This window comes from Delphinus delphis, chromosome 3 (genome assembly GCF_949987515.2).
Source record: "Delphinus delphis chromosome 3, mDelDel1.2, whole genome shotgun sequence".
NCBI classification, from domain to species: Eukaryota; Metazoa; Chordata; class Mammalia; order Artiodactyla; family Delphinidae; genus Delphinus; species Delphinus delphis.
In genome coordinates this window covers 113,016,784-113,031,429 of record NC_082685.1, presented here as the reverse complement: position 1 = coordinate 113,031,429, position 14,646 = coordinate 113,016,784, and the positions used below count along the sequence as shown (strand labels likewise).

Sequence of the window (14,646 nt, the reverse complement as noted above, 5' to 3'; positions counted from 1 at the left end):
ATGAGAGGAAACTCGTCCGTATGGAGAGTTAAGGGTAGGGAATGGGGAGGATGGTCCAGAGAGAAGGGACCCATTTGTGAGAAGCTCAAGGAAGAAAAGAGCTTGGCCAAGTTGAGTGGCTGAAAGGCTACGGTGAGGGACAGTGGTAAGAAATGAGACCAGGAGGGAAGCAGAGACAGATTACTCAGTGACACATGGAGGACCTAAGTACAATGAGTGACTTCAACCTAAGTACAGGGGGAAGCTGTTTCAGTGTTGGCAGAGACATCATGGTACAGTATGTGCTTTAGAAAGATTTCTCTACTGCTATGTGGAGAACACATTGGACGGAGGGTGGACATGCAGGCAGAGTGCATGAGGGGATTACTCAGTCCAGGTGACAGGTGACAGTGGCCTGCAGAGACAAGAAGTGAGTGGATTCAAGAGGGAAAACAAAGGGTGAATCCTGGAAAGGGGCTGGAAATGGGTGGAAGGCAGTGAAGAGAAGACGGCTGGGTAGATGGTAGGAGCCAACCAAGAATAGTGTGGTCAGTTCTAAAGGGGGTTGGGCTGGTAAAGAAGCCAGGAAGGTTTCCATGGTGGGGCTTGAAGGATGAATGTTCCCAAGCCAACTAGGATGACCAAGAGAAAGAGGAGGAAGTAGGAGGGGCATTCCTTGGAGAGGATTCAGTCTGATAAGGCTCGAAGCCAAAGAACACTATCACTCTGGACAGTGCATTGACAGTTGCAGACGTACAATAAACGCGCATTGAACACTTAGGTGGGCCTTAGATAGGGAAAGCATGTACATAGTGGTCAGTAGTATGAGCTGTAGAACCGAAACACCTCAGAATCTGGCTTCGCCACTAACTTTGCCTCTGTGAGCTTCAGTTTCCTCCAATGTAAGGTGGGAAAATAGTAACAATATCAACCTTGTTGAGAAATTGTGAAGAACAAATGTGATCTATGCAAGGCCCAGTGCCTGCCTGACAGAGGTAAGCACACTGTAAGTGTTACACTGTAAGTGTTACAGGTGTTTGTCCTGAGGCTCTGTGAGCAGTAAATTAACCAGAATATTTGGACTTGAAGTCAGGGAATTCTGCAAGCTAGTCTTGATCCAGAGCTCAACAAGTTAGGTCAACTCGAGTGTCTTAAATACTTAGGGCATCAGTTGCCTCATCTATAAAATGAGCAAATTAGAATAATTACTGGTTTTAAACTACCTCATAGTTCTAAAATGCTTTGATCCTGATACGTAAGAAGTTACCATCCAAAGAAGTCTTACATAATACCTCATCTATTCAATTTAAACTACAGTAATCTTTTTTGCTGGTGCTGTAGTAGCTCAGCAGTAGAAAATCAGCATATACTCTCTAGTCTAATACATGAAAGAAATTAGGTAGATGTGCAGTAACAGCCCTTGGCCAAGTTATGACTATAGACATACCACCTAGCCTAGTACATTAATATTAGTGTAGGACTGGTGAAAAAGTAGACAAGTTATAAATGGTTATAGTAGACTAAGGTTATTTTGAGCCTGTTTGGAAGACTGTTTTTGTTCTAATTGAAGTAAACGTGGTAGATTGAAGATGTTAATGCAGTTCGCTCATTGAAGCTTACTCCTTAAATAGGCAGGCATGGGCCATAGGGTTCTGAGGTCAGCATTCCTCAGGTGTTTAAAGCGGACGAAGGATTTAAAATCTATCACTCATTTACCGTAGAAATATGACTCTGATAACCACGCTTTCCTTCAGTGCCTCTCACATGAAGCGCTAAACCATTTTCTGGCCTTACAGGTGAATAAAAGTTTCAAGCCCAGTCTTACAATTACAATAACTAACATTTATTGCATTTTAGGTGTACTTTGCAACTAAGTGTTATATGTATAAATCTCATTAAATCCTCAACCCAAAGAAGCATACGATTCCCTTTTGTAGCCGAGGAACCAAGGTTCAAAGAGATTTGTAACTTTGCTGAGGTTACCTAGCTAATGAAACCACTAAATGGATGGGATGTTTTTGTTATATAATTTGGATTGTTGAAGGCTACCAGCCAAAGACTCTCAGAAACCAACATAAAATTATATTTATTTAAATATGATTTGCCAAGAAAAAATGCATACCCACGGAGCTATAAGGAAGAGAAATAGCTTAGTGGAGATTTAAGCTTGTACTTAGTGATTCTAATAAGGATTTAGGGAAGCGCAAGGATCGTTGCAGTATTGTCAGGAAGCGCGATCAGTTTGGTATCTTGGTAATTTTTATCTAGGAGGTGAGAATATTGAATAGGAACCAGATTGACATCAGACAAGAACTAAGTCGCCCGTCTGAGTTGGAAGAGGGTGATGTTTAGTTACTTTGTGGTGTTGAGGTCCTCTGCCCTGACGTGATTGAGGACTATCTCCGCTTTGTCTCTCCACGGTCGCAGAGTGGCCGTGTCTGAGAAGTGTTTGTATGCTGCAAAAGTTGATGCAGAGTTACCCTCAGACACTACCACCTGGCTGTTAACTGTCTGCGTGCTCTCTCTCTCTCTTTATTCTTTTCCATCCTTCCTCTCTTTCCGTACACTTCCCCCTCCCTCTAGTTATTTCATAGTAATTAGCTAATCTCTTCCCTGTGAAGAATAACCCCCTGGTCATTATGTCCTGCCCTCTTCCCTGGGGAGTGTTAGCACAGGAAAGGTTTTAAGATCCACAGAGACCTAGTCTTGAATCCCAGCTCAGCCCCTTAACAGCTGTTTGACTTTAGGCAAGTCACTTCATCTTTTTGGCCTGGATTTCATCATCTCTAAAAAATGAGAATGATAACTACCTTGCAGGGTGTTTTGAAAATCAGAGATAATTTACGTAAAGTGCTTGACACACACAGTCCAATCTTAATAAATAGTGGCCACTGGGCTTCCCTGGTGGCGCAGTGGTTGAGAGTCCGCCTGCTGATGCAGGGGGACAGGGGTTCGTGCCCCGGTTTGGGAAGATCCCACATGCCGCGGAGCGGCTGGGCCTGTGAGCCATGGCCGCTGAGCCTGTGCATCCGGAGCCTGTGCTCCGCAACGGGAGAGGCCACAGCAGTGAGAGGCCCGCGTACCGCAAAAAAAAAAAAAAAAAAAAAAAATAGTGGCCACTATCAAAAGCACGTAAATATTTGTCAAATGTTAATTAGCTTATACTTCATAATTCCTTACAGCAACAAAAATGCTTTCCAACTATTAGATTGTAAAAGGTCACGTAAGATGACCCTTTTTCCCTTCACAAAAGAGAAGAGCTAGACTTTCTGAACGTGATGATCTACCACTGGGTGTTAGTTATGATGAAACTTGCTGTAGTTACTTCTTATTTTATTTGAAATGAAAATAAAATACATAACATTACGGTACACATTTAACTAATGAAATATATAAGATCATTTTAAAGCTCACAATGGTTCATTGCCTGATAAAACTTCATGAAATAGCAACAAGAATACTTTATTTATGGAGAAAATAATGGCTGGCTGATTAGGACTGTTAGGAATGGAAAACATAGCCTATTTTTATTATATGAGTAGGAAAAGGTCTTGTAAAATATTTCCAGTGAAAGTTTACTTCTTGTACAAGGCCAAGATTACAATTAGATTATAGAAGGAATAAATACTAAAATTAGCTCTGAATCGTGGGATGCTTTTTGTTTTCATCTTTGTATTTTTCAGGTTTTTTACAGAAATCATACTACATTCGTGATCAGAAAAAATGGTTTGGCAGAGCCAGAAACCACCAAAAAAAAGGCATTTAGTCTTCTAAAAATCCTTTTTTTTCTTGAAGTTACAGTCCTCTCAGCTGTGGTTGCCACAGTCTTGACATGGTGTGTGTGTGCGTGCGCACGTGTGCACATGCTCATCTATGTGCACGTGTGTCTCATAAAACATCCTAAGGCGTGCTAGACAGAAAATGGTCTTTGAGATTCTAGTTCAGAATTACCTCAAACGTGTGAATTCTGGGAACTGGGACAGTCCATCCCAAATGGTTGGAGTGTTGCTGAGATAGTGTCATCTCCTTTATTGGATCTCTGGTTGTTTTATATGAGCGTTCATAACACGATTCTAGGAGAAAGACAATTGAAAGCATCCTGCTAATGAAAAAAGTTATTACTTTTTTGACTCACTGTTTGTGCGTTCCCTTCTTTCCACTCCCCCTCCCCCAACCATCACGCATCCTCACGTTAGAAGTCGGGCCTTCATTTTCGACACACGGATAACACCGTCCAGTGGTTAAGAGCGATGGAGTCTATTGGTCTACCCAAGGTAAGCCTGAACTGGGAAGACAAAAGGAGTAATGCAAACACCTCACTGTGGAAAGAAATTTAGCAGACTGGGGTACGTTAATGCAGCAAATGTCCTTATTGCCTCAGAAATGAGAAATGTGAGAACTAACAGAAATATGGAAAGGCCTATAAAAAGTACTCAGGCAAGAACTCAGACTGAGAGCAGCCAGGTGAAAGTGTATATAAATTAAACAAGGTATAAAGCAGAAACTGACACACCACTGCAAAGCAATTATACTCTAATAAAGATGTTTAAAAAGAAAAAAAAAGAAAAAAACCCACTTAATATAAAAATAAATAAATTAAAAAAATAATAAATTAGGACTTCCCTGGTGGCACAGTGGTTGAGAGTCCGCCTGCCGATGCAGGGGACACGGGTTCGCGCCCCGGTCCGGGAAGATCCCACATGCCGTGGAGCAGCTGGGCCCATGAGCCATGGCCGCTGAGCCTGTGCGTCCAGAGCCTGTGCTCCACAACAGGAGAGGCCACACAGTGAGAGGCCCGCGTACCGCAAAAAAAAAAAAAAAGAAAAAAAAGAAAAAAATAAATTAAACAAGGTCGGAGCAGGCTTTGGCTGGTAGATAGTTGATTTAGAAGAGCCACCTCCCTTTTTTGTGTTGCTTTTTATACTTAAGATTCCAAGTCTCGTTGTATCCGTATATATTGTATCACTATAAATCATCATTATAAATTTATTTCGATAAAGTATTATTATAAATCATAGTATCACTTTAAATTTTACTGGCTAGGGGATTAGAGCTCTTACTCTTGAAATAGATCTTCCAAATAAAACTCATTCAGCAAATATTCAGAACTTGTTAAATTCAAAGAGCAGGCACCCTTACACCTGTGAGATATGTAGACAAGTGGAGGAAATGAAGAAATAATTACATGTGATAGAAATTGTAGAGCTATTTCTTAAACTTCTTATTTTGAAATAATTTTAGAATCACAGGAAGTTGCAAAAATAGTACATCTTCGTGTAAACTTCATTCAGCTTCCCCTAATGGTGACATCTCATAACTGTAGTACAGAATTAAATTGACATTGGTGTATTAATGTTAACTAGACTCCAGACTTTATTCAGTGTTCACCATTTTTATATGCATTCATTTGTGTGTGTGTGTGTGTGTGTGTGTGTGTGTGTGTGTGTGTGTGTGTGTGTAGTTCTATGCATGAATAGATTTGTGTGACCACCACCACCATCAAGATGCAGATACTGCAGAGAGGTTGGACATTATATATAGCATCCCTTCCCCAGCCCTGTCTCCTGGCAGCCACTAATCTATTCTCTATCTCTATAGTTTTGTCATTTTGAGAATGTTATAGAAATGGAACCATACGGTAGGTAACCTTTTGAGATTGACTTTTTTCACTAAGCATAATTCACTTGAGATCCATCAGGTTTCTATATGTACCCGTAGTTCCCTTTTTTGAATTGCTTAATATGTACAGCTATTTTAAAGAAATGATTTAAGAGTGGTCCAGCAAGGGTATTGGCTACTGACTTATTTAGACGTATGTTGTTGTTCTTATTAGTAATCCAGGTTTGCAATTAAAAACACACCCCACAACGAAAACAAAGGACTCCTTCATGTAAATTATGAATGCCTTTTTTAAAATACATTTGTGCTAATACCTGTTTTAACTCAGCTCCTTTTTTCTTGCAATAGTCAATGTTGATCTATTTTATTTTGCCTTTTTCTAATCAAACTACTTTCCCTTCTAAAATGTTAAAAACATTGAATAGTGTTCCTTTCTGGGCAATAGTTATAATAGAGAGTTCATATTTATTTCTAAACTGCAATTTAGTAAGTACTAACAGGGTGTTGAGTGGTAAACAGATTAATAACGACAGACATTGAAATGCAGTTTTTCTGTATGAGGCAGCATATGTTAAATTAGGATAATTTCATTATGATTTAAACCTTCTCAAATTGTGTGTATGTTGGACCACATTTATTTTGATTTTAAGCCAAACAAGTGATCCATGTAACAGATTCTATTTTAACCCCGATGTTTATTACGAAGTCAGTGATACATTACATTTCAGGAAATGAGAGGCCAACAGTATACTGAATTGACTTTGATATATTAATTAATGCCTTCATTTAGCAATATGAACTGCCTGCCCTGTGCTCAGTGTCATGTTACACATTGGAGTTACAATGTTGAAGAAAACGTTTCAGTAAACTATAAATTGATCCCATCTTCTTCTGTAAATTGAAGAAGAAGACATACTCATGATGATTTTCCAGGAGAAATATCAATGTAAAAGGTTCTTGTTTAAAGAAGAGAGGGAGAGTTATAGTGGTCCTCTGCTTACATAGTAGAATTTTAAACCTAGTCATATTCTTCTGAATTGGGAATCCTCTTCTCATTGATACTTTAACAGCAAAAGTATTAAAGGAAAGTTGGAAAGACCTTTGCAATTTCATAAGCTACAGATATTTCTGTAAGCACTCAGTGACTGTACATTTGTAGCTGAAGAAGCTTTGCTTTTCTCTTTTCTTAGCTTTTTTCAATGTCCAGTAGAAAATTGTGCTTGAGTATCAAGTACTACCATATGGTACATGATTTAATTTTAGTTTTTATGTCAAATTTTATAAAATATTTACTGAAAGCAAGTAATGCCAACAAGCTTATCTTAATCTCAGAAGCTTCAATCCTAATTACTCATTTTTGGTGCCCCATTCTGAAATCTGTTTCTTATTAGGCTTTTAGTTTCAAGCTCAAGAAGAGTGTAAAGGTGTATTAAAAGTTTTAGTGTTCAGACTTTTCAGTCTACTAACTCCATACATAGATGGTTATCCAAAAGACGCAGTCAGGTGCTCAGAAAATGCAGGGATATTTATTGTAGTGACTTATAATAGGGACAAAATTGGGGGTAAAAAATTGTTCAACCCTGGAGAGCTGGTTATAATTATGGTTCAAAAATATCAAAGAATCATATGCTTCTATTTAGAAATAATGTTCTTACAGAGTAATGAAAGGAATGTAAAACAGTCATGTTCTATTAAGTGTTAAATAGGTTTGTAATACATGCCGTTTGGTTTTTAAACACTCACATACATAAATATAAAAAATCAGAGACATACAGAAAAACGACCGGAAGAAAATATACCAAAATGCTAATAGTGACAATCTGGAGGTGGGGTTATAGGTATTTTTCTTTCATACTTTATCTACTTTCCAGATTTTATTCAGCAAAAATGGATACTTTTTTTTTTCTGCTTAAAGTAATACATGCATATGTGTGCATTGTATGTGTGTACACGCATATTTACAGAACTGTGTAGCCAAGTTCTTAACAACGTAATAAAATGCTTTCAAGAGGACACCCTTCTCTGGGCAGTCACAAGAGTGACTCTGATACAGAAAGCAAAGCCTACATGGGCTCATGCCTTGTGCAATGAAACTGCTACCCAGCCCTGTGGACAAAGCCTTCTTGGAGTGGCTGACTGTGAATCCCCCACTCTCCTGAGCCACTAGGAGGCGCTGTCAGGCAGGGGACCAGATGCAGTGATTGGTCCGCATGAAGAACAAGATGAGGCACAACTGGAGTGTCCTCTTCATTTAAATAAATATAGAACAGCAAGGACAATCAGAGTAGGGTCATTTGGGAGAGTTAAAATAATTGTGAAAATAATAAACACATTTTTCCCTTTTGTTTTCCAGATATTTTACCCAGAAACAACAGATGTCTATGACCGGAAAAACATACCAAGAATGATATATTGCATTCACGCACTGAGGTGGGAAAAAAAATACATTTGAAGTCTAGGAAGTAAATTTAAATAAAACCACAATTTCAGTTTTGAAAGAGAGCTCTTTTTTTTTATTTCAAGTTTTTTTTAATAATCTGAACTTCTTTTTAAATTGAGTTGAGTTCTAAATTTGCTGGTATAAAATTAAGGTAATTGTCACATAAAAACAATACTTGAACTTGAAAACTATTTTTCTGTTTTTTTAATCCATTTCAAAACAGAAAACCAGAAAATGAATGAAAGACCTGTGAGTATAATAAGGAGAAAATTTTAATTGAAATTTCTAGGAATCTGATAATAATGTGCTACCATATTCTTCAGTTATGATCTACTTTACAAATATAGCCAAAATGCATCAAATGAACAGCTTTAATAGTCATACATTTGGTTTTCATACTCTTAAAATCATTAGCTTGGCTCAATTCTTAGCATAGATTAATAAAAATCACTATGAAAAAGTCTTTGGAACTTTCATTCACTGGAACTTGTACCGTAAGGGTAAAGAAGAAACTTAGAAGTTGCTTTAAATTAGTCAAATCGCGATACATTCATTTTTTTAAAGCAATTGTTTGATATCTTAATGTTTTTAAATATTGAAATTCTACCAGTCACAGATTGTTTCTTACCTTATTGGCCTGGGAGCAATGTGATTTTTAGATGGTAACAAAAATGATTCTAAAAATCTAGTTTGTGGCTGTTGTCTTGTGTGTACACAGGTAATGGCTGGAAGGCTTCACGTCTAATTAAATTTTAAATTTCTCTTAGAACATCTGCCTTGTGTTTATATCACTAGAAGTCATTTTCCTGGCACCGTCTTCAGCCTAGAGGTTTATATTAACTTCTTCCTGGCTTTCTTCCTCTCCAAAGGAGAAGATTTTTATAATAATTCATTACAATGCTGGCTTACTGAAGAATTTCGATTATGTCAAATAATTTGATTCTCCCACCCCATCAGTCCTTACGAGATTTCTTTGGAAGATGACAGTTGCTTGAAATACAGACCAAATGTAGGTGCCTATTCTGTGATTTCCTTTTACTCTAGTAATTTAGGACAACTGGGAAAAAAAACGCTTCTATGCCTGCCCCCTCATATGTGGCTAGTATATCATTATTCCAGCAGGTTTTCTAAAAACTTTCTGTGCACAAGTGCTCATTTTGAGGAATATTATCAAATATGTTGCCCAACATTCTTGGTCAAATGCTTTTCAGTGCCTAGAATCATCGCTTAACACTTCGTGACCTGCTAAGCCAGCCATTAGTTAATCATTATGGTATCCATGCATCAGGGTTCTAATCTCCAAATCCATAGCCTGCTCATGGGTGTCTTCTGTAAGCTTAAATTGATTTCCTGCAGCGGACACCTGGGGTGTTAATGTAAGCAGCTTATAAAGAAATGGTGCGCTAAGTTCCTTTCTGGTGATGTCACTGTTGCAAAGAAGTTACAGAGAATAGCACCGAGGCTTACAAATGTATGCCTGCCATAGTTTTAACAATGGCTTGAACAGCTTGGTAAACAAAGAAAAGGCAACTTCCTGCTTTCTCCGACAGTTTTTCTCAGGTGTTTAGTTACTCAACCTGGAAGTCTCCGTTACTGGAGCAGATTCCTGCCGAATGTTATTCCCCAGATCTGACCTTAAGTAGGAATTTTTAAAGTAGGATCTTGAAAAGCAATATTCTCTTAATAAACGGCATTCTCTGGGAGACTCTCCTTCACTTTTCTCTGTTCTAAACTTACCGTATGGCTGCTCCTTGATAGGGAACGGAGAAGTCTCAGGTGTATCTAAAGTGTTTTCTATCAAAACGTTTTCCTGCTATGGTTTAGAATGCAGATGAGGCTGATATTCTGCTCTGTTGGGCCAGACACATTTGGAAGCTGGATAGCAGAGCCATTTCATAAGTACGGTGGGTTTGACCTCACTGCATGATTAGAAGTGGTGCTGAAAATGAGCAAAGACATCCTCAGCCGTTACATCCTGGCTGCAGATACAGCAGTGTTGTTGGTGTAGAGAGTTGGCATTACCTGCCAGGGAATTAAGCAGGTCAGAAGTTCTGATTATAGATCAGGAGCCAGGCAGGAAGATCCTCTGCCTTCCTCCTGCCCTAACCTGTGGGCCTGACTTGATCTGCAGAATTCACGCCTGGCCCTGCCAGCTGGTCTTCTGTTCCCTGTCTTCTTTTTTTTTTTTAACATCTTTATTGGAGTATAATTGCTTTACAGTGGTGTGTTAGTGTTCCCTGTCTTCTTGATTTGGGCTTAACAACCTCATTAAGATGCCCTGGGTTCTTGCCCTTGCTTCCTGCTTGTGTCTACTTTTCCCTTTTCCTGCCTGCCTCACCTTTTCACTTGATTTCTAACCCCCGTGCCCAGGCCTGCCATTCATCACTCTCTCTGTCAGTTCAGCTGGGTGTTCTCAAGCCCAGACTCCAGCTAATGTTAGCACAGCGGCCCCGCTGGGAATTCTGGAGCTCTGCCTCATGTAGAGACTCACCTCAGTAATGAGTGGCCTCATGCTCTTTTCAAAGAAATGTTTATCATCTTTTCCTTATTTAAAGTAAAAAATATGTTCATTGTAGAAAACATTGGAAAATTTGAAACTGAATCCCCCTAAGACTGCGTTCTTCTGGCAAGTTTATGATTAACCTCTCTATCTAAAACTTTATTCACCGTCTTATCCTGCACCTGTTCCCCCTCAAGATTGAGGAGTCTCAAAGAAAAGTGTGGATTAAAGCTGAGCAGGACCCTCTAGGGCCTTCCTGGGTACAGAAACCCCTCCATGTTCCCTGTCTCTTGTGGACAGAAAAAAAAAGACTTTTGTTTCCTGGGCCTTCCCCCAGTTCCAAAGAGCAGTCTCAAGGAGTAAATGATTAGGACACAGGACTCCTAGTTCCTCCTGAAGGGATATGGATAACAGTCTGATGCATATCTCTGAGTTCTGCGGAAACTAAGACCCTCACCCGGGTAGAGGATGGTGACTACATGCTGAGCATAAGCGTGTAGACCTCAGACTGGTTGGAACCAGAAGATTGAGATTCCCAGAACATCACCCTGTTACCTCCCCACCAACCAATCCAAGCTGATCCTGCTTTTTAGGACCCTCTCCCCTAACATTGTCTTTAAAACCCTTGCCTGAAAACCATCAGAGAGTTCGGGTCTTTTGAGCACGAGCTGCCCGTTCTCCTTGCTTGGTCCTGCAATAAACCTTTCTCTGCTCCAGACGCTGACATTTCAGTACCAAGTGACAATGACTGTTTGTAACTATTTTGGTGTTTTGGACTTAAAATGTATATATGGCATGTTTTCCTTTTGTGGCTTTATTTGGAATATTTAAAGCCTGCACAATAAAAGGAGCCACCTCATGGAGTGAGAACCTTGCTAACGAGTTACTACTAATTTTTTTTCTGTCTGGAAGCCATGGAAAAGAACACTTTTTGCCTGTTATTTATTGCTCAATGTATTAAGCAACTGTTAAATGTTTAAACATTATACAGTTGAATTCCTTTAAATTATTAAATTTAGTAGATTGCTTTCTTTTAAAAAAAAATTATTATTATTATTTTTTTTTTTGCGTTAGGTGGGCCTCTCACTGTTGTGGCCTCTCCCATTGCGGAGCACAGGCTCCAGATGCGCAGGCTCAGCGGCCATGGTTCACGGGCCCAGCTGCTCCGCGGCATGTGGGATCTTCCCGGACCAGGGCACGAACCCGTGTCCCCTGCATTTGCAGATGGACTCTCAACCACTGCGCCACCAGGGAAGCCCCCCAATTTTTTTTGATGTTGACCATTTTTTTAAAGTCTTTATTGAATTTGTTACAATATTGCTTCTGTGTTATGTTTTTTGATTTTTGGCCACGAGGCATGTGGGATCTTAGCTCCCTGACCAGGGATCGAACCTACACCCCCTGCATTGGAAGGCAAAGTCTTAACCACTGGACTTCCAGGAAAGTCCCAGTAGACTGCTTTTTTGAACACCTCAAATACCTTAAAACACAAGTAAAACACCCAGTTACATTATTAAAAACTTACTACACTTAAACCTATCCTAAAAGATCCATACTACAAGTTTCACTCATATTTTTGTTATCTATCCACTAATTTTTTTTTAAACAGGAAGCTTGCTAACCTCTCATTTTATTGTTATTTTTATTTATTTATTTTTGGCTGCTCAGGTCTTAGTTGTGGCACGCAGGATCTTTCGTTGCAGTGCACGGGCTTCTCTCTAGTTGTGGCATGCGGGCTTAGTAGTTGAGGCACATGAACTAAGTTGCCCTGCAGCATGTGGAATCTCAGTTCCCCAACCAGGGATCAAACCCACATCCCCTGCATTCTAAGGCAGATTCTTAACCACTGGACCACCAGGGAAGTCCCTCCACTAATTTTGACTCATCCTAGGGCTATAATATTTTGATACCTACCCAGAGCTCACATGGTTACCAGAAACAGAATACCTCTTCAGACCCACCCAGGTTACAGATCTGGTTTCTAACCAATCAATTGTCAGTCAGAACATGGTGCCAGTTTGGGTTCTTCTCCTAAGGTGAGTCCAGCCTTGGCCACCAGGCATCAGACTCAACTTGATTTGTGAAATCAGCCAGACCTTGTCATTTTTCTGTCTATGGCTTTCGGGTAGGTTTTTATTTACCATCCAGTCTCCACCCCCTGTCACCCAGAAATGATTTTCTTCCACGTCTTACTTGGCCAGTGTTACATAACCCATTGTCCTGTCATCATGATGTATTGGCCTGGTGTGTTAACATTATTAAAAACTGATGCATGCCTTTTGAATATTTTCTTGAAATTAGTTGGGCATTCTAGAGGTTCTCCCCCGGGAGATGAGGGATGGACTCTGCTTGATGCTCTCTGGGACAATTTGGCCGATAGTATGTGGGATCCTGTTTCTGGATCCTCTCTCTGCTTGGCTATTGAGTGTGACCATCAGTGCTGAACCCTCTTTTCATCTGGCTATTTTTGTCACCACCTGTGCTCCTCAGTCTGTTCTTATCTTGGGACACTTCCGTGGTTTTCCCGACTGTTTGGCTTACTCAGAGTTCCTGGTCTTTATTCTTTCTTGTAGTATAAATAGTACAAAAACAAGCACATATTTATACACTATAGACAGACATAGAAAAAACAAAGCCCCTGTATTTTAATGACACTTCCCAACTTATTAAAATCCATACAAATATTATGTGTGTCTTATTTTATCTCTGTATTGCAACTTCCTTTTCGTATACTTCACACCATTCTCCTTTGAACATCGTTTTGAACTCCAGGCCGTTCTCAGATCTAACCAAGATTAGTGTCTTCTTTTTTGATGAATCAGATTGCTTCCGTTTTGTCCTGGGACCTCTTTCTGGCCAGCTCCTTGGTCCTTGTAGCTCTATCCCTTACATTTCTTTGAAATATCCTTGCTTTGTGGTCACAAGAGGATGTTCCGATCCTGCCCTGATTATTCCTGCCTTAAGGTATAGAATCAGCTACCCTTCAAGGATTCCTTTTAAGGTCATGTGTTTGTAACAATTTTCCTAGCTTAACGGATGAGGGTTCTGGATTCTGCTTTCTTACTGAATAAAGTTTATTTGACGGTTAAGATTCTGCTACACTGACAGCAACAAGGTAAAGGCATGCCTGCCTCCCCTCTGGGTAAGGATGACTGTTCCTGCTGCAGATTATGTGGCTGCTGTCCAGCGGTCACGTTTTCAAATGCAGTGAAGATACCCAAATAGCACACCTTCGAGGCTTGAATTTGTGAAAGTGGCGATGGCAGCCGCACTTCTGGTTGGCCAGCTGTTCCAAGTACCCTGACTGTTTTGTGAAGAAGGCTTCCTCTACCAGGTCTCCCACAAGGTCAGGTGGCTGCTTTGCTAACCAGGTTGCCTTTGAACCAGTTCCTCAGGTACAAAGTTAATGCATATGTTTTCTTGTCCTATACTCCCTTCCCTTGGGACCCTTTTCCTGTTAAGAAACCAATTGATGCCTTATACCAGATTGCTTGCATCTCGGACAGAGAACATATTTGCCTTTATGAATAGCTTCCTCGAGATAGTTCCTTAACCCCAAGGACAGACTGTAATCCTGTTTTCTCAGGAGGGAGATCTAGAGGTGGCAGGATTTGGGATTAAGGTGAGGGAGGGCAGCTGCACCTGCCATATCTTTCAAAATTCACTGTTTGTACCATCTTCTCTCTCCCGCTTCCTATCCCAATTTAGTATTATGGCTCTGCCTTTCCATCCTACTAAATTCTAAGCTGTTTGAGGCTTGGCTTGTCTTGTCACCTAACACAGCACATGCACCATTGATTCCAACTTGAAGTCTCTGGAGTTTGTGTTTTTAACCTTTCAGTTGGTTTAACTGAACTTATTTTTCTATGATAAGACTGCCTCAAGATTCCCTTTACTTTTTATTGAAAGTTAGGTATAGAATGCTGGATTTTGACATGATATTAATAGGGACACGTGTGACTGTAAGATGGAAACCTAATTTTGTCCTGTGGGTAAAACCATTTAAAACATGGAGTCAGTCAGGGGAAATAGTAAAAGATTCTTAGTGTTGAAAGTGGGGAAACCACTGTGATAGGTTATTAATAAGTGGTTTGTATGAAGACTTAAG

At 39.8% G+C, this 14,646-nt stretch overlaps 1 protein-coding gene across 1 annotated transcript in view; it reads left to right on the top strand.

Annotated features, from left to right (window-relative positions):
* Positions 1-14,646, top strand: part of IQGAP2 (IQ motif containing GTPase activating protein 2) — a 285,284-nt gene that overhangs the window by 149,099 nt on the left and 121,539 nt on the right. The window contains exons 4-5 of the mRNA XM_060009287.1: positions 4,176-4,253; positions 7,952-8,028. Of these exons, the coding sequence (XP_059865270.1) occupies positions 4,176-4,253; positions 7,952-8,028 (155 nt within the window). The remainder of the gene's footprint in view (positions 1-4,175; positions 4,254-7,951; positions 8,029-14,646) is intronic.